At 30.6% G+C, this 21,233-nt stretch overlaps 2 protein-coding genes across 2 annotated transcripts; both read right to left on the reverse strand.

Annotated features, from left to right (window-relative positions):
- Nucleotides 1-6,265: 6,265 nt before the first annotated feature.
- On the reverse strand, nt 6,266-11,700 carry LOC134718194 (putative mediator of RNA polymerase II transcription subunit 15). The gene is made up of 8 exons (XM_063580687.1): nt 11,695-11,700; nt 11,032-11,106; nt 10,511-10,578; nt 9,489-9,777; nt 8,674-9,027; nt 7,880-7,927; nt 7,162-7,342; nt 6,266-6,621 (listed from the first exon to the last, which is right to left on the reverse strand). Exons 1-8 carry the CDS (start codon nt 11,698-11,700, stop codon nt 6,533-6,535), a joined length of 1,110 nt encoding a protein of 369 aa, XP_063436757.1. The 3' UTR covers nt 6,266-6,532.
- A 298-nt stretch (nt 11,701-11,998) lies between these two features.
- Nucleotides 11,999-13,879, reverse strand: LOC134719799 (uncharacterized). The gene is made up of 2 exons (XM_063582757.1): nt 13,657-13,879; nt 11,999-12,263 (listed from the first exon to the last, which is right to left on the reverse strand). Exons 1-2 carry the CDS (start codon nt 13,844-13,846, stop codon nt 12,103-12,105), a joined length of 351 nt encoding a protein of 116 aa, XP_063438827.1. The 5' UTR covers nt 13,847-13,879; the 3' UTR covers nt 11,999-12,102.
- Nucleotides 13,880-21,233: the final 7,354 nt, after the last annotated feature.

Genomic DNA, 21,233 nt, shown 5'->3' on the forward strand with positions numbered 1-21,233 from the left:
TTTGCACAACGGTACTGATATAAGGTGTTATAAAACGAAAATGTTGTTATAAAATCGTGTTGACAAATATTTCCGCTCAACAAATGGCCTTCTTCTTGTGTCACAAGTTTTAACAATACTGATTGTATTGTTAAAACTTGTGACACAAGAAGAAGGCCATTTGTTGAGCCGAAATATTTGTCAACACGATTTTATAACAACATTTTCGTTTTATAACACCTTATATCAGTACCGTTGTGCAAATCTTTAGACTGATATATATATATATATATATATATATATATATATATAAAGTAATTAAGTTCCACACATAGGTATATATATGCTGTGGCTGCAAAGAAATTTACATCGACAAACTGTTAATAGTTTAGTAGAAGGTACAGGCAGTCATCAACAACATATCTGACAGCTGCAGTATAGGGAAATCCCTCTTAGCGATCATTTAGATCGAACACAGCAGAGGGCCTTTTTGAATTTTCCCCTTCTTTAAAATTAATGTAGTGTGACATTAGAAGATTCGTAAAGGAACAATATTTTATAACCGAATTCAAGCAGAGGCTAAATGCACATTAGGCTAAATTCCTTTCAAATTGGCTTTCAATATTTTACTTGCTGTTTATCTCCCTTTTGTAATTGTTTTGTGAAGTTACATACTTAACTACCGTCTCATAGTTACAATATATATAGTGTGTCTTTTAAAGCGAAATACTAAATATATTGTCAAGGTGCAACTATAAGCTTTCTCTGCTTTTTTAGCCTTCTAATTTGGCAGCCAAACAAATATTTTATATTTATTTAGTCTTTTTGATAACATCTGTCAGATATTCACAAGAATAACGGTTATGATATAAAAAAAGATGTGTTGTATGAACAGGCCAATGACAAAACTTTTCACGATTTAAAAACTATGTAAAAACTTAATATAAGCTACTATTAATTTTTTTTTTAGGTTTGTAAGATTTTAAAAAACCTACTGTAAAGCAATGCTCGTAAACATCTGCAGTACAATTTGTTGAAATGATATGATGTTTTTTCGAACATATATATCATGTGTACATTCAAGTATACATAATTTTTATGTTTGTTTCGATTTAGTCAAAATTAGCCCAAATACTTTTATCACAAATATGATACATAATCATTTTCATTCTTGTAAGACGATGATTGCACCTAAATCGGATGATTTGTTTTTTCCATCTGTATGCAAAATAATCTCAACTGGAGATTAATTGCTCATATCCTAGAGATGCATGTTCAGTTGTTGAAAAGATGTCCAGATGACAACAAATACATGAGTTGTTACAAATAATTATCCTTATCTAAATTGTTTAAATACACTTATACTTTGTAATTTAGACAGAATTAATGGAGACATTTTTTGTAGCATACTGGTAAACCAAAGTTATCCTATAGGTATTGGCAGGAGATATTTTTGATTATCTTTTTACAAACTTTTTGATTTGAAATTATACTTCTATTCTATCTTTGCGAACAAACAGGTGACATAGATGAAAATAAGACTGAAGAAGGAAAAAGCAGAATTACAAATGAATGTATTTTTTAAATTTTTACAATAAAAAGTTGAAATTGCCAATTAAAAAATAAGAAAATACTATATGATTTCCAAGGAGACAAATGATACAATGGTGTATTGCCATCAACAATGAGCAAAACCTATACTTCATCATGAGCCAGCTATTAAGAGCCCTTTAATGATATATAAAAAGTTCTAACAAGAAAATTAAATAACAAATATATGATTAATCATTTATGAGATGATGTTAAATTAAATAGGATACACTGCTTTTATCATGCTTTTCAATAACACATGGTAAAATCACTCTCCTATTAAACTATTTTGGTGTAAACAAAATACACTGATTAGGCTAAAGGCATGCTCAAAAAATGAACCTAATACTAAAACCGGTCACATATTACAAATGGCTTTAATACCAAATTGGACCTTTTTTTTTTCTCCGAAAAATGGAAAATGATGTAATATATATATACTCCTTAATTTAAAATGTCATTCATATGACCTGAATTTACGTGTGCAGATGTTGGTAATTTTGTGAAGCTTGCAAGGAAAATGTCATCCAAAATAACTGAGTTTTTAAATAATCATACTATAGTCCACCCATTACCTAGAGCTAAGGATACTCACATAATAGGAGGATTACAAGGGATATCTGAAACGGATGATCATGATTCAGAAACTGATTCATTGGTTAATTATCTCAGTCAAACATACAGTGTATTAAGGAACTTGAAAAATCAAGATTTATCATCAATGATAAATGACCTGGTGATTTTTATTAAAGAAAGTTCCATACAAGGTTTGTTTACACAATATATAATTAAATTTACACAATTTAAATCACTAATGTTTCCCAACCAGAACTTGTAAAGGGGCAAACTTATACTGTGAGCTTATGTTGTTTCACAATAATCATAGTTTGAAGCTTTGTGTCATTGTAATGGGCTGGTTTGGATTTAGTTATTTTGTCACTATTGTATCTTTCCTTTAACTAAATCGGAAAAAAATATTCTCTCAATCCACTGGTCAAATTTAAAGTAAACTCTTAGTAACCTGCATGATCGTAACAGAGCATTGCAGTGTAAATGTCATTCATATAATTTATCAGAAAGGAAGAAAATATTTAAAAAAATGTTCTTGGTTTTAGTTGCAGGCTAGACAAATAGAAAATTGTAAAAGAGTAAATATCCTGTATGTAAGATTTTTATTTTATTATGATGATAATTTTTTTGAAAATGAATGATTTTAGGCACCTTCGTTAAGAGAATAAATTTGTAAATTATACTCATTTGATAATATTTAATTCCATCACTTATATTATATTCCAGTACACAATAAACATATTTTCTTCTTCATATTTCAAATATTCATTTATATTAATACAAGAATATAAAGTACTTCACTCATATATATAGTTTTTAAAGTACAAATTGTATTTACAAACAAAAAATAATTTAAAAATCTCAATAATTCTGTGTATGTAAATTCAAAAGTCATATGACATGTACAGTTTGACACTGATTTTAAAGCCAATCTATCTTTGTGGAACATTTTTTAACAGTTCATATTACACATGTACAGTTGGTAATTTCTTATCAGTCATCTATAATATTCTGGTCATAAGACAACCTCCTACTGTGAAGATAAATAAATAAGTGTTTGATTAAATGAAGTATCAATAAGTGTTTAATTGGTTTAATGTTCTGGCTATATTTAGCTGATGAAACCTGGTATTTGTACTTTAACTATGATCAAAGACTTGTGCTTGTGTGTTGTTGTAGTGTAATATGTTATAAATGTTAAAAAAAAAAATTACCAGGGAGTAATTGATACTAAATAATCTATATGCAAATAGCCTTTTAGATGAAAAATGCAATTGTGCTCAAAATTATTTCTATTAAAAAATTATAAGGTATGTTTGCCAAAGAGATAACTTTCTGCAAGAGACAAAATATCACAGAAGTGAACAACTTAAAAGGTCACTGTCCCACCTTCTACAATGAGAAAAACCCATATCCCATAGAAAGCTAAAGTCTCGGGGGGGGGGGGGGGGGGGGGGCACTTCCTATGTAATGACTGGTAGGGATGAGCCGCTGGAATAGGTCACTATGTCATGCTTCATGATATATGAAAAGGGTGAGAAATGCAGATTAAATATATCAATAGGTTGATATTATCACTTGCTGGATATATATTATAAGTATCTGAAACTAATCAAATGTTCCCGTTTTTAATGCGGTTAATCCACAGTCGTAAATGCATCAGCTATTTGTTAAACTAATTAAACTCTATTTATTCAATGTGGTATTTCAACTGAGGTTAGATATAGGAGCAATAAATCCAATCATTTTGACATTTCCACCTCATTAACATTCAAAGGTTTGCATACATGAAACATTAGAAGAAATTCCATAGCATAGTGTCTGCGTCCTTCAAGAGGGAACGACAAATCAGTTTTTAATTAATGTAAACTCAGTAAAAGTGATACTATGATATCTGAAGTGTTACTACAATTATCTGATAAAACATTATCTATTGTCTTTTCAAATTGAAATTTCTTCATAATTAAAGTTATAAAAGGGGCAAATAGCACTGACAAAAAGAAGAGTGAAGAATTTATTGGAAAATCAATGTGTGATTATTGCGACTGCGTTGCTTCTAAACAAAAACGTAAAATGAGCGGGACCTCAAAATTTTTGTAAACTCTAATGTAACAGAAGATGAAAAATATCCAAATATATCTATAGGTCTGTTTTTTGTTCATTAATATATGACAAGGTATATATTTTTGATAAACAAAATATATGAAAAGGGTGGGGTACTTGATGGCTCAGCTGCTCACCCCTACCCAAAAAAGTTTGAAGTGCCCCCCCCCCCCCCGGGGCTAAAGTGGCTCCCCAAATGACAAATGTAAAACGATTCAAACTAGAACAACTGGATTTATATTATTGTACAATACAACAATGAAAACAAATATAATTTACACCGAGAATCACCAACTACTGAATGATAGGTTCCTGACTTGGTACAGGCAAATATAGAAAGTACCTGTTTTAAACAAAAAAAGGAGGGTTCCCCTGGTTCCCCTTGAACCTTCCTCCTGGATTCGCCAATGTATACCTATTGTGTAATCGGTATATGACATCTAAATTAAACCTCTTAATTTGTACATGAAGCAGTGGATAAAAAGAAAAAAAAGAATGTTGCTATTTTTATGCCCCACCTACGATAGTAGAGGGGCATTATGTTTTCTGGTCTGTGCCTCCGTTTGTTTGTCCATCTGTGCGTCCGTCTGTGCGTCTGTCTGTTCGTCCGTTTGTCCTGCTTTAGGTTAAAGTATTTGGTCGAGGTAGTTTTTGATGAAGTTGAAGTCCAATCAGTTGGAAACTTAGTACACATGTTCCCCATGATATGATCTTTCTAATTTAATGCTAAATTATAGTATTGACCCCAATTTCATGGTCCACTGAACATAGAAAATGATAGTGCGAAGTTCAGGTTAAAGTTTTTGGTCAAGGTAGTTTTTGATGAAGCTAAAATTACATCAACTTGTAACTTAGTACACATGTTCCCTATGACATGATTTTTCTAATTTTAATTCCAAATTAAAGTTCTGACCCCAATTTTCACGGTCCACTGAACACAGAAAATGATAGTGGGAGTGGGGCATATGTGTACTATGGACACATTCTTGTTAGATAATGACTTAAGAATTATTATGAATCAATGCAAGGTATTACCAATGTTATTACATTTAATCAGGCGGAGCTTACGCTTAATTTGCATACTAAGGACAGTCTATATGAAGATGTGTATGATAAGGATGATTGCTGCTATAATTATTACTGATTTCGAATCACCTAGGAGTGTCATTAAAGGAATTTACAAAAGAATTACTAGACACTTAATTGATGTGTTTATCGTAAACCACCTATATATAGATGGACTGGTTTATTATGAGCATACTGCCTCTAGCAGGAAATTCCAAATGTTAGTTCGGAAATTTATGTACGGAGTATTCGGACTTCTCCGAGCTCCAAAAAAATATTTTCGTGCAAAATGAGAGGTTTTTGAAAAAAAATCCAAGCTGGTCTCCGCATATATTCGGAATTCCAAAATTTTGTTTGGAGATTTGTTTAAAATTCCGCATTCTATTCGTGAATTATTCGGAGTTATCAGAAAACTCCGAACTGACCTCAGAAAAAAGGTCGGAGTTGTCCAAATACTCCGAATTGACCTTTGAAAAGCTGTCGGAGTTGTCCAAATACTCCGAAGTTAGGTCGGAAAATTATAATTAGTTTGGAAATTCACTAAAACACTCGGATAATTTCTCCGAATAATTCGGAAGTATTCTCCAACTCATTCGGAAGATTTCTCCGAATCATTCAGAAAATTTCTCCAAAACATTCGGAAATATTCTCCAAATCATTTGGAAATCTTTTCCGAATCATTCAAAATATTTTCAAAAATTATTTAGAAAATTTCTCTGAATCTTTTGGAATATTTCCCCAAATCATTCATTAAAAATCTGCAAACCAGTCAGGAAAACATTACCAACATTGTAGGGAAACCCTAAATTATTAAGCAATTTTTCTAAATAATTCATTAGAAGTTCTGTTGGGTTTGCAGATATCCCAATTTTTTGGTCGAAAAGTAGCTCATCTCCAGTTTTTTGCTTCTGTTATGGTTTTTGAAGGTGTTTCAAATATATCTATCCCATAATTCAATATTATTACAAAAAAAACAATTCTATGAAAAATAAAATTTATTAAACTTCAACATTTGATAACAATATAGAAAATAAATACATGCAGTTGTCACATAAGAAATTACTAAAATTGAACCTCTATTTTTAAACAATCATTGGGAAATGACTCATACATATCAAGTATCATGAAAAATATAAATATTTGTCTTAAAAAAAAATGCACTATTTGTAAAAGACAGTTAAAGCAAACATGGAAACAAAATCCTTATTTTCTTGAACAAACTCAATTACTTGCTGGCACTTGGTTTCAGACATTCAGCTAGCTTGCCGTTGATTTCTTTTTTTGACACAGTGGGCCATCTCTTGATTATGATATCTGTAAAAATTAAAAAAATCAATATATTTCAAGTTTATGAGATGTTGTAACCTAATAAAAAGCAGTTAATGAATTCTTTGAAAGAGCTAATACATAGCTAATCCTACTGCAAATGTCTGAAGTATTCATATTGACCTTTACCCTGACAAGGATGATAATTATTTATCATGTTCCTCTTGGTATGGATTCAAAGTCAATTCCAGTCAATTGTATTAAAATTGTTCTACAACACTTCATGACTAAATTAAGTCTATGAGCTGATAGAAAACAACATCAGCCAATCAGAAGAAGTGTTGCCTCAAAAATTTCATTTTTGCAGAATTTTTTGCAGGATAATGTATTACCGGTAAAGAGGCAAGAAAGATGAACAAGTTCAAGGTCCTTTTGGTTTTTTTTAAGTTTGTACAAAACACATCATTACACAAATAAGTTTAGCTGTAGAAAGCAGTTTTAGTGTGCTGCCCATAGATTTTGGTAGTGTGCTTTGTTTAAAGACTTCACAGCAGTAAAAATTTGAAATTAATACATTCTATTACATACCATAAATAACCTGAATTCTGTTAGGATGTTGTAATGCAGGTTTGGCCTCATACTTTGAATTAGCAGCTACACCTGATATACTCCGCCCCTGACGTTCCTGGTCACTGTATAGTAGTCTCAGTAGTACCTTTGCACATTTGCTGAAGTTTTTCACTTTGGAAACCTTGGCTTCTAGGATTTCCTGAATTTAAAAATAAATTGTAGTCATATGCTTTTAAATACATGATCATGTTAAATAAAATTTAACTTATGAGATTTTTTAAATATCAATGACATAACATATTCATATTTAAATAAAAATATATTTTGAAGTGACTTACTTTAAGTATAACACAAAGAGAAGCTATTACTAAATATATCAAAATTCATTTTGTTTTAAATTTATAATTCAATAGTATTAATAATAAGTTATTAAATCAATCAATTTAGGTGTACAAATCTCTTAATTGCTTCAATATTAAATTTGGTAGCTGTCTCATTGATTTCTACCATTATCTAAATAAACACAATTATGTCCTTAGTACACAGTTGCCACACAAGCACTATTATTTCTATACTGGGTTGACCAAATTGGTTTATAGTTCTAATTTGGCCTAAAATTAGATGTGACTTATCTTGGGGGACATGTGTACTAAGTTTAATATTGATTCACCTTCAATTTCATTAAACAGACCCAAAAAACATGACATCACTTGGTTAAGCATAAAAAATATAATACCTGTGTGTAGTTGTTGTAAAAGGCAACTGTGGAAGACGCTGCTGTATCCTATAAAATAAAATAAACCATTAAACAATCCGAAAGATAGCATTGTAAAGAATTAAACTTTAGACAATTAGACAGTTGGTTAGCCTGTTTTTCACTAGTATTTTTTTTTTTATACATTTCTATACTATTCTTTAGTTTTCTAAGTTGTGTGTGCTATTGCTGTCTGTTCGTTTTTATCATTTTTTGCAATAGTGTTTTCAGTTTATTTTTGATTTATGAGTTTGACTGTCCCTTTGGTATCTTTCGTCCCTCTTTTATAGCTTGTTGATCAGTGTGAGCCACAGCTCTGTGTTGAATGCTGTACCTTGACCTATAATGTTTACTTTTATAAATTGTTATTTTGATGGAGAGTTGTCTCATTGGCACTCATACCATGTCTTCCTATATCCATTTGTATCTTTCAAATTAGGTCATATTGATTTTTTTTCTGTTGCTAAAAATTAATAAAACAAGTGCTTTTTCCAAGCCTTTTGGGGCTTTTCATAGCTGTGATAGTTGACAGAGAGATAATGTCTGTGTCTCCTGTGAAGAGTCGTCTCGTTTGGCAATCATACCAAATTATCCTTTTTATATATAGCATAAACGCTTTATTATTTCAGTGTAAATGTTGTTATTTTAAAAAAGAAATAATCATTTTCATTAGGTTTTTTTTTACAAGTTTTCATTTTTGATTTAGAGGAAAATTTTAACATTTAAAGGTAGACATACAGTTTCAAGGTTTAAAAAAAATTTAAGTGATATAATACCTGAATGAATGATGAATTGGCCATTGGTGTTGTACTGACTGGAATACAGCTGATGTCAAGAGTTTCATTCTGTGAAGTGGCAAATGTAACTCTGTTTAAAGATGTATGGTGGTCAGTTGACTGAGGAGTAGATGACTGAGGAGTTGACGACTGAGGAGTTAACTGAGTTGTTGATGGCTGTGGAGTTGATGACTGAGTAGTTGATGACTTAGGAGTCGATGGCTGAGGAGTTGATGGCTGAGGAGTCGATGGCTGTGGAGTTGATATCTGTTGGTTGTTGTTTCTGTCTTGTTGAAAGCTGCTCTCACCTCTATAGCAAGTACTAGGGTCATTGCGTGAGGACTGAAACCAACCCTGAAATATAAAAAAAATATCATTACCCTATTACTCGGCAACTGGCTTGTTACCATTATCAGGCATTATCTGTACTACTCTAGCACATATAACTATAAAAATTTACAAAATAAAAATATTCAGTTATATACAGTAAATGACAGAGATCCGTAAAATTACCTTTATCATCCATAATTTAGTCCTGTATCTATGAGTCACAAAAAGCCTGGTACATTTAATTTAACAAGTATTTAGATATATATTAAGTTGTTGCAATATTTTTTTTGTATGAAGCTTTTTAATCTTTAGATTAAATATCTATTTAATTATTTATCATGTCCCTACTAAACAATTTAATTTATGTCAAATATTCAAATAATGTTATTTTTACCTACTTGGGTACAATGGGAGAACTGTTTGTTTCTATAAGCATAAATCTTAGGAGGAGAATTATTGGTATTAAGTTACATGATAATTCTTACCGGATTCTTACTCCACATTATCTGCACATAGTATTGGAGATTACTAAGTTGATGTTGTAAGCTCTGGTTGAGGTTTAGTGAAGACTGCAGTTGGCTCTTTGTTGAAAGGAGCTGGCTATTATAGGACTGCAGCTGGTTTTGTAGACCACATATCTGGTTGGTGTTGGACTGGACCTGTTCCTGTAGAACTGTACAGTCAATACAAACGTCACGCTCTGGTGTTGCTGGTCGAGAATCGGTTACCAAGATATCCATCGACTCTCTTATAACTTGGCTGATTGGTAAGTACCTACAAAATTTAGAATTTGTTATGTTTGGACAAAAACACTAAGCATTGTCATTTTTTGATGATTTAGATTTAAAATAAAATATTATTAAAATAGATTAAAACTTTAATGTTATTTTATGCTATAAATATGTGTAACTTTTATAGATGTGTTATCTTGCACCAGATTCATATGTACATGTATATATATATTAAATTACTTTATCGAATCATATTGGCATTTGGTGTTACTTACAAGTAACCAATTGTAATACGCCCGTCTTTTAGACGGGACGTATTATGTATACCGTTGTCTGTCCGTCGCCACACTTCGGACAATAACTCAAAAACACTTTCACCAATTTCCATGAAACTTGAGTGAATTGCTTATATCTATTGACGTAAACTCCCTTTCGTTTTTTTTTTAATTTAAGATTTTAAGTTTTAGATTTATGGGGCTTAATTCATAAAAAGGGGGGATTTTCAACACTTCGGACAATAAACTCAAAAAGGCTTTCACCAATGTCAATGAAACTAGTGCCAATTTTTTCATGCATTTTTATTTATTATTTTTTTTTTGGGGGGGGGGGGTATTTGACAGGGCTCACACTTTTTCTAGTTGATCATATAATTTCATTTAAAGCATAAAAGACGAGTTAAAAGAGCAACGGGCGTATCATGCGCTAAAGTGCAGCCCTTTATTAGCCTACTGTTGTGGGTTTGATATACAAAATGTATTTTCCAATTATGTACTTACCGGTTTTCCTCAAGCTGCTGGTGAAGCTCTGTTACCTCCAGTTCTCTGGCAACTGTCTCAAGGTTTTTCTGAAAATTTAAAATATAGGTCAATGGTGTTTTCATCATAAGACAGTGTGTTTTCTTGTTTATATAAATATTATCACTTTTGGGTTCTTTCTAGCTTGAAGTTTTAAGTGAGCAAGGACTCTGCATAAAAGGCTGCTCTGAAAGCTATAATTCTTACTTTTAACTACATAATAATCATTAAAATACATTGTTTCTTGGATGAAGAATCGTCTCCTTGACATTCATACCACATCGTATTCATATTGTGTCTTGGATAGAGCATTGGCATTAAAACCACATTTTCTTATTTTAAAAAAATACTAAAATCATTTAGGCGATACTACATGTACTACCATTTAAATAGCATGAATAGTGCCAGAATAGAAAAAAAGATGAATTTATGAAACGTTCATATATATTCATAACATAAGAAGAAAAAAATCTGTTGATAACATTCATACCAAAAATACATACCTCTACTGGTTTGGGTGTAGACTGTTCTTTTTGTATCTTGCGCTTTTTGACCAACAGGAACAACAGGTTTTTCAACTACAGGAGTTTTGGAAGATGTCTAAAAAAGATATAAAAAATAATGTTTTACATGATAATAGCCTTAATATTTAATATATACAAGGGCAACGGTTGGTACCTATTAAAATGTTTAAACCTGCTGCATTTGTTTTCACCTGTCCTATGTCAGGAATCTGATATTTAGAAGCAATATATAGTTGTCATTTGTTGATGTGGTTCATAAGAAGGTATCAATTTTATATACATAAGACTATTGGTTTTCCTGTATGAATTATTTTACACTAGTAATTTTTGGGTTCCTGTATAGCTTGCTAATCGGTGTGAGCCAAGGCTCCATGTTGATGACGTACTGTACTTTGACCAATTATGGCTTACTTTTTTGTGACTTTGATGGAGATTTGTTTTATTGGCCCTCAGGCCTAAAATAAAATATTGTTTGTCTCCCAAATCCCGACCGACCCTTCAAAATTGCTGCTACTCATAAAATTTTAATTGTCAAAACTGAGTCAAATATTATTTTCTTCATTTTGGATTTTCAGGCTTGTCGGATCGTCCGAAAATATTCAAGCTTTTTGGAAAAATTAAATTATTTGCCTACCTATCTACCCACATCTGGCTTGGCAGGACAGGATTGGGGAAACAAACAAAAGTTTAATTTAGGCCTCATACCACATTTTCTTATATCTAGATGTCTCATTTTCTTACATACAATGCATCTTTTTTTTTATTTTGAGTTAAAAAAAATCAAATGGTCAACAATCCCCATAAATCTTCTTTAAATATTTGAACCTTTATATATATATATATATAAGCTTGTGAGAGCTGTATACTATGATTATAATATCAATAATTTTATCTCCATAAGATTTATAAAAAAAATAATTTTTAAATGTGGTATGATTGCCAATGAGACAACGTTCCACAAGAGACAAAAATGAAATGATGTTTATTAAAGAGCTTAATATGGTAACTTATGATAATGATCATAGTCAAAGTGAACCCTGAAAAAACACTTTACACTTGGTGTTTGACCTTCCATGCAATATTTAAGATAAACACCTTGTCGGGGATCTTTTCTGTTCTTTCCTCTTGGTCTTTGTTGACATACGTCTTTACAAGCTGATTAAACTGGCCACCTTTCAGACAGTCTTCCAGCTGCTGCTTCTCTTCTAAAGCTAAAATAAAGATACAGTATATAAAATGCTATAAACAAGCTTTTTTCAAAATAAGATAATTCTTAGAAAAGTAATTTTCATACTTTGACAATTGCAAGACATTTGCTCAATTACTACAAGATATACATGTAATATGATCAGAGCTAGAAAGGGGTACATTCTGCATTTTGTAAATATGTTATTAGTTTTCTTATTTAAAAAAATCTATCAAAATGTTATAGTCATTCTGTTGCATATTTTTATTAGACTTGTGATTTTAAATTATTCATGTAAATTATTCATGAATGTGGTCACATATGATTAAATAAAGGATGTGTATTAAATATTCCTTTTTGTTATGTCAGATATCCAAATTACTTCTTAATTTTATCAAGATTTTATTTTAATTGCTGCCTATTTGCAAAATGTTTTATTTCAAAATTATCTAATTGTTTAAATGAACCAATTTTTCAAGACGTTTCCGCCATTGGCCTTCTTCAGTTCTTTATTTTCCCTCTCAACTACATGGCTGACATTACATTTGTATTTCCTTTTCAATCATTGATATAATAAATTTATGATAAATTATCTTTTTCTCTGCTCTTTAACAATTGTCTTTTATTTTAATCTAAAATATATATATACCTGTCGTCAAAATCTATTAATTAATTTAAGCCTTTTAGTGGAAAATGATGCAAGAAAATATAAGCATTTTCACATGTTTTACATTTTCCTAAAAAAACAACATATAATCTTAACTGACCATGAATGCATTCTTATCCAACTAACATGTTTACATTATGTATGTATGTGTCTGTCCCAAGTCGGTAGCCCATATTCAGTGGTTGTCGTTTGTTTATGTGTTGTATATTTTTTATATTTTAATAAGGCTGTTCATTTTCCTGTTTGAATTGTTTTTCATTATCATTTTGGGACCATTTGAAGCAGACTATACAGTTTGGACTTTGATCAATGTTGAAGGCCGTACGGTGACCAATAACTTTTTTAATTTCTGTGACATTTTATTCTCTTGTGGACGGTTGTCTCCTTGGCAATCAAAACCAGTATATATATTCTTTATCATGTTTATTAACTTATTTAAAAAAAAATTATAATAATTTTGTTGGCAGATAATGATATTCTTCAATTTTTTCATTTTAGATCTTTAGGGAATAAAAGTTATTTATAAATGTTAAACAAATTTAATGGTGAATTTGACCACAGGGAGTTGCATTTTTTTGGGTGTGGTACTGATTACACGCCCAGGTCATAACATGGGTGCTCCGTTAAGGAGGAAGTTAATTTGGAAAAAATGTTTTTTTTTTCTCTCAAAACTAATTTAACTTAAGAATGAGATAAAATTATTTAACCTTATTCACAACTTCTACTAAGATATATATATATATGCACTTACAACCAATCATTGCAATAACACCGTTGTGTACACCACGAAAACCAGGGCACTTTGCTGTTACTTTCTCACCGACACTGTATTCATTGAAGGCTTTGCGTGGCTCGGCGATGTTAGTAACCTTCACAACGTTGCCTTTGATAGGATCGTCGTTTACCCAGATGATAAGAACAAACATACCAGTAGAAGCCATTGCAAATTACACTTTTCATCGCCATGCTGTATCACGGTGTTTTATATTTCAAAATATTTACTTTTTTTGGCGCCGCCCAATCAGTTCACTGATTGGTCAAGTAATTTCATTCGATAATTTCCGTTCAATCCCGGAATGTTTTTACAACATCATTGTAACAAAAACTACATAATTTCACAACGATAGTGCTCTAAATATTTCATTATTAAAGAAAATATTAAAATCGTAGTGAAAAAATCTGTAATATCGCTAAATTTCAATGTTGATGATAAATTTTGTTTTCCCACAATGCCATATATGTAAACATTCCTCCATCTTGGTTGTTTATTGACAATACAGAATTTTAAAAAATACTACAAGAAGGAAAAAACGATTTGTAGGTACATAGCAAATGCAGGTCCTTTATAATAAATCATAGTTGTAGTATCACTTCCAATTTCCTGATAGACCTTAAAATAGATACACAAGTTTATGAAACGAACATTTGCAAATTTCCGAAACAAGTACCGAGCAGACACATAACTGCAACTTGATGAGGACAAGTGCTTAAAGAACTACTGCACATTAAGACACAAAATTATACCACTATAAACCAAAAGCATAGACATTAAAAATACATTAAATACAAACATGTATGCGTAGATTAAATATTTCAAACTTTGATGGTCAGAATTTAACAAAAAACACTGGTTTCATTGCAATGCTTTTTGGCTAGCAGTAACAAAAAAAAACCTCAACAACAACCCAAATAATTATCCAGTATAAATGGAGCATTTGTACAAGAAAATGTATTTATTTTAATGTGTAGGACAATGTATGAAGCTTATCATTATTTTGTAAATTTATGAACACCATCTTTTTGTAAAGTTATCAAATCACCGCTGGTGGTTGTCAAAAATTTCTCAAAAGAAGCCAGTGTGTTCTTGATTGCATACCTGAGGTGCCTTAAGTCTTAAACAAACATGCAAATAAATGGCTTTATAATGCATAAATAAACAGCTTGAGTTCCTTTTCAATACCTTTCCAGGCTAAACAAACTTTTAGTGATTATAATAACATGTGCAGCAGGGATGGGGTAATCGTAATCTGTAATCGTAATCGATTGTAATTGATTACATTTTTTCAAGTAATCGACAGTAATCTGTAATCGAAGACATTTTCGATTACATGTAATCGTAATTTAATCGATTACAGAAAAAATTTGGATGTAATCATCGATTACTTTTCGATTACATTTCGATTACTTTAGTAAAATAGTTTGATGAAAATTTACCTATTTCAGAGGAAAATATGCACGTTATCAATTTGTAGTACAGATAAAAAAAAGTATGCATCAACAATACTTGAGAGTTAATCAACTGCCTTATTTCTATCTATTGTCTCAATCTGCATTATGAGTAACCAGATCCTCTACCTAAATGTACTTTTATATCTAGTGTTTGAAACAAATGGATGTATGTGCTTGTCAATAATTCAAGAATTTATGATATACATGTACATTTGTATATAAAGTAAATTAAAAAAGAACACAAACCCTTTTAGCAATGAACCAATGGCAATGCATAGCAATTCTTTTCAGAAATAGATACATGTATCCCTTTGACACTATAAATATATATTTTGTATATAATTTGATTGAAGAAGTTACAAATCTTAACAAAATTGCCTTTACTAATGATATGATCAAAGTCTTCTAATCAATAACAAACATACTTTGGTTTTATTTCAATTATCTTATGTCTAATTAAGAAGGAAATTTACAATATTTGGCCCCAGGTTATAAATTGTACTCCAGTGGCAGTTAAATAATCTGTAATTAGTGTTGTTATCCAAACAAAAGGTTTAAATCATGCATGTCATTATAAAAATAAACTTTGATCTTAAAAATTAGCTGAACTAATTAATTATGCTTTTTTTATATTTTCATTAAACATTATACTTAACTATGCTAAAATTGTTTTTTTATAAAGAGTAAAAACAAAAAAAGCTAACATAAGTCAGTAAGATAGCTTAATTTTTGAAAAACAATTATTTATGAATAAGCGATTATTGCAATGCGATGACATCTTTCATTTATGTAGAAAGTCAAAATTTCAAGATTTTTTTTAATTATTTTTAATCTTCATCAAAAGATTTGATATAAAAAGCAGCTATTAACTTATAATTTAGAAACATGCAATGCTTTGAATGATGCATTTTGTAAAGATCTTAATTTCCACTATTCAAATGGTGATCAATATAATTGTGTTTTACGGATGTTATTTTTTGTTGAAATGTTGAAGTATGTAATCGACAGTAATCGAAAAGTAATGTAATTACTTTTGATAAAGTAATCGATTGTAATCGATTACTTACTAAGATTTGAGTAATCGATTATTAATCGATTGCACAAAAATCCTTCATGTAATCGATTATTAATCGATTACATTTGTCAGTAATCGTGCCCATCCCTGATGTGCAGCTTATAATCCCTTTGTTGTTTATATCATATTAATTAATTACGGATTGATTTTTTTACCACAACAAACCTTTGCTGATCATGGTCCTAATCGACATTTCCGTATTCATTAGTAAGCTTCACAGCTGGTGTTACACACATTTTTAATAAAAAAAATCTGGACTATGCAATTAATAATTAAACTCTTGGTTTACAATTTGTTGACATCAAATCTGTCACTGTATCACTTTATTTAATTTTATTGTTGGCTCCCCCCTTTTTTTACTATGTCAAAATGTTTACTGCAATTTGATGGACTATACCTTGTTATAAATTTAATTGGCTTGACCAAAAAGATACATGTTTTCCTTTTAAATACATGTACATTTGTATGTGTGGCTGAAAAACAGTTGGCAATATTATTTTATTTTACAGACATTTATTAGCTTGGTTACTAAGTAGGAAATCAGTAGAGATTTAAATATTCCTCCTACAAAAATGAAATAAAAATTTAAGGGTGAGCAAGAGATATGTATATTAAAAAAATAAATAACATCAGATTGTAATGTCATATTGATTTGAAATTTGTTTATTAGGTTAAACATTTCCTGATTACATTGAAGCCATATTGTTTTATGATCAATGAGGTCCTTGTCATTCTTATTAATCAAGAATTGTTTATGTAGGTAAAATCATTTTTTTTAAATTATCCCTTTCAATTGATTTGAAAGTTGTTTCCTGTGATAAGTGTAATGCCTGCATTTCCATTTTACTGCCAATTTTGACACTTCCATATTGACAATAAACAAGCTTTAATACAGTTTTTAAAAAAAGGCATGACATGCAACTCCAAATAACATTTTAAAGTATAAAAAATGGAAAAATGAACGATCAATCTGATAATATTTTTCATCTTAAATGGTTAATGTAAAAAAAGTTCCAGGGAAAAATGTCATACAATTGATATATGTACATGTATGGAAAACAGTAACAAACCAAACAAGAAGTAATCTTCTTGTTTGTTAAAATGCTGAATTATGTTCAAATATCATTGTTTTTCTCTCATTTTTAAGTAACACACAACTATCAACATGCAAATGTCATGTTGAATGGTAAATTACAGGCATATTAATTATAGTATAAGGATATATAAGAATAAGAATATTTACTTAATACCATTAAATGTCCTATTGTTGACAAATGTTTGAATATAATATAAGGGAATAATCTTGAAATATTTTCTTTTTATAACATATTTATTTTTAAGTGTACAAAATTGTTCATACGACTTGATAAATGAATATTTATTCAGTTTAATCAATTTTAATCATGCAAAGGATATATTTCGTGGCACAATAAAAGCATTTAAGTACCAATAATAGAAATATAACAAACTGGAATAATTATAATATAACTAATCGCCCTATTTGAATTTAAAAAATTAGACAAAGTGCGCAGCACCAGTTTAATCCATAGCGGCGTTCTGTCACAAGTTGTCTTATTTTTTATATTCAAATAGGACAATTAGATAAATACTTTTTATTACATTGGCTAATGGCTTTTTTTTATATGAAATTAATGTAGAAAAAGTACGGAACTATATGTTTTTTCTACGCATTCACAATTTGTTTTGATCCACCGTTATCGACGTCTTGACAACGCCTATTGTTGTCAGAGAGTGAAATAACCACGTTTATTTAACATGTCAAATTATCAGTTTTTATCTAACTGGGCAATCAATGTAATTTATTGCAACCAATGTAATAAATATGTTTAATCATTAGATTGTTTTCTTCATCTCTATAATTTTTTTCCTTTCCTCTGAGAGCTCATTCACAGAGAGAAAACTCACACCATTAAAAAAAAAAATATTTAGTACAAACTGGCATGACTAAAAACTTTTTTAAATCATCAAAAAGTTATAGATAGTCTTCTCCTAGAAATTACCTTTGTTCTTTGAGCACGTTTTTTCACACAGAGAGTAAACTTATTATTATGCACCTTTCTTAAAACTAGCATCACTGAGAAATGATATGAATAACAGTGTGCTAGTTTGTCTTCTCTGCTGAAATAATTCAGCCGTTCTAGGAGCACCCATCTAAACACTGAGACAGACACTACTAATTGTACATTCAAGCTCCCATGGATGGATGAAATGAAAAACTATTTAAAACTATCAGCAGAATGCATCTGTGCATATAAACAGTTTGAGAAACAAGAACCCAAAAGGTGTTTCACTCTAAACATTTCAAGTAGTCTTCCAACGAAACACGTTATCATGTCTTTTTCCCTAGGTAACTAGAAGTTTAATGGGAAAGTTATAAAGATCTCCAAATACATGTCAAACCCCGACACTTTTATGCAACTGTTCTCAATCAGAAACCTCTAGCCTTTTTTAGTCTTGTACTTTTTTTAAATATAAGATGGTGTGGTATGCAAGGTATGAGTTCCAACGAGACAACTCTCCATCAAAGTCATAATTTGTAAAAGTTAACCATTTCAGGTGAATGTACAATTTTTAATACAGACCCTTTGCTCACACTCAACAGTTAGCTATAACAATGTAAAAGGGCTGACCCAAAAAAAAAAACAACTAGTTTAAAACCGTTCCAAAATGACAATAAAAAAACATATGTGAACCATTTCTCAAAAGAACACCGATGAACATCAGGTATCTAAGGACAGGTGCTATCAATGCAACCGGTTTAAATAGGTACCTTTATATGATCACCCTATCCTGAACCAAAAGTGTAACATCATTACATTGAAAGACACAATCTTTGTTTTGAAGTGTAGAGTGATATCCATTTTTCTGATCTAGTATACATTAGCATTTAGGAGACTGCTCAATCCCGCCTCTGTCTGTGGAATTTTTTGCTTTGTTGAAGGTCTATTGGGGATCATTGGTGGCTCTGGGTTGTTTTGTACATTTGTATTATGTTGTTACAAGTCTCTTTGCGACATCGGGTGATTCATGAATCCCAATTTCAATTCTTTTTCTCAAAGTATTTAAGTAGGTACAAAAAGTTAACACCAAAATTATTAAAATTTATATATGGATTCTATTTAACATATTTTTTTGACGTTCTAGATGTACACTATGTATATATGGCTATAATTCTCACCAATTAACCAAAATAACAATCTTTATTTTTAACTATTGCAGAATTACAATGGATGAAGAAGAGCTTGAGGCTTGCAGAAAAAGTGACAAAGAATGGTTTTGTCCAGTTCCTAATTGTGGAAGATCTTTATCAAGAAAACAAACTCTACAGAAGCATTTATGGAGCTGTCATGAAATTAAAGGTATTTTCATGAATCGTTCGTTGTTTGATATATTTTTTAAAGAATGAACAACAGCCAGAAACATAAACATGTATATAATCTGAAAAAAAAAATGAAATCAAAAAGGTAGCTCACATCAATTGATCAAACATATTGATGACAAATGGACAGATTTTGGGGCCCTTTATAGCTTGTTGTTCGGTGTGAGCCAAGGCTCCGTGTTGAAGGCCGTACTTAAACCTATAATGGTTTAATTTTTAAATTGTTATTTGGATGGAGAGTTGTCTCATTGGCACTCACACCACATCTTCCTATATCTAGACAACAGTATACCGCAATATGTCCCATAAACAGGCATATAAACACTTTAGTACAAAATAACATTTAATAAGCTACTACTTTGAGAAATTTAAAAACATCACAACATGCACAAGAGCTGTAGGGTTATAATTATGCATACTTATTTACTTGATATCAACTTAAAGTGTAAGTGAGTCGAATGTCGAACATGAATATGTCAGTCAAACATATATATTATTATAAATCAGCTTTTTTAATCCATGTATAGTACCATATTTCGAAGTTTGTATGAAAATTGATCAAATACATGTAATGTTAAATAAAATGTTGTTTTTATTATTTCAGCTGGTAACCCGTCAAAGAGATACAAAATATATAAAGTCAGTGAAGACGTTCCATTGCCAAGGAGTACCTTTTACCATCAGTATGTTTTCAATATATACATTGTTCTCCTTAAAGATAAATAAATTAGAATTGCACTAAAAGACTTAATGAATAGGCAAAAAAAAGAAGATGTGGTATGATTACCAATGAGTCAATTAGAGACCATATGACACAGAAATTAAGTTTACAATACGACCTTCAACAATGAGCAAAACCCATTCTGCAAATTCAGCATTTTGGACCTAAACTGGTTAGACAATGACACATCACTAGACACTATAGTATGAGTGAGTCTTATTTTCCTATAGACACATATTTTTGTTTCTACTGATCCCAAAATAAAACGATAAATAATTGACTATTTGTCAATTTGAATATCATGTCTGGACACAGTAAGTGTTAATAGTGATAAAATGACCTTGAGCTTAAAACTAGTGTATAGTTAACTTATGTGTAAATCGAATCAAAAAACAAATTTTCAGTAGATCTTTAATTTTTGAAACCAAAGTTATTGAATTTGAAATAACATTTTTTTTTAAAATCAACAAATGTGTCTCAATGTCAGGCTAGCTTATATACACTAACTTAGATCATAAATATATTCAATTTTCTGAACCATGTTTAAATTGTTGTTTTTACCCCTTTTTGCAGGAAAAGCCAAGAAGAAAGAGAACTACCTGAGCCACCTGCTGCAGCAGAGCCACAACAAGCAATGCCAGTTCAGGATACTATGGCAAGCATCGGTGATAATAATGACAATTCTCCAAACGTTATACATGATACTCAAGTAGACATGGATATTGAAGATGAAGAAGAGCTAGTTGAAAATTTTGTTGAAAGTTTTGGACCACCACTTTATGTCTTGCCACCTAGTCAGCAGGTATACAACGCTCCAATTCCACAGTATCATCATTAAATGACCATGTGTGCTTTTGCAACTTACCACAGTCTATCAGACAGAGGCTTTCGTCATCTTATCCA

Source organism: Mytilus trossulus, chromosome 5 (genome assembly GCF_036588685.1).
Source record: "Mytilus trossulus isolate FHL-02 chromosome 5, PNRI_Mtr1.1.1.hap1, whole genome shotgun sequence".
NCBI classification, from domain to species: Eukaryota; Metazoa; Mollusca; class Bivalvia; order Mytilida; family Mytilidae; genus Mytilus; species Mytilus trossulus.

Bases quoted from the DNA above. Each gene is read 5' to 3' on its own strand.
- LOC134718194 (XM_063580687.1), bottom strand. The intron at 10,579-11,031 runs GTATGTATTTTT...TTAAATTTTCAG, and splicing joins CTACACCCAAACCAGTAGAG to AAAAACCTTGAGACAGTTGC. The intron at 9,028-9,488 runs GTAAGAATTATC...TTTATATTTCAG, and splicing joins TAATGTGGAGTAAGAATCCG to GGTTGGTTTCAGTCCTCACG.
- LOC134719799 (XM_063582757.1), bottom strand. From the start codon at position 13,846: ATGGCTTCTACTGGTATGTTTGTTCTTATCATCTGGGTAAACGACGAT. The intron at 12,264-13,656 runs GTAAGTGCATAT...TCTTTATTTTAG, and splicing joins TGTTATTGCAATGATTGGTT to CTTTAGAAGAGAAGCAGCAG.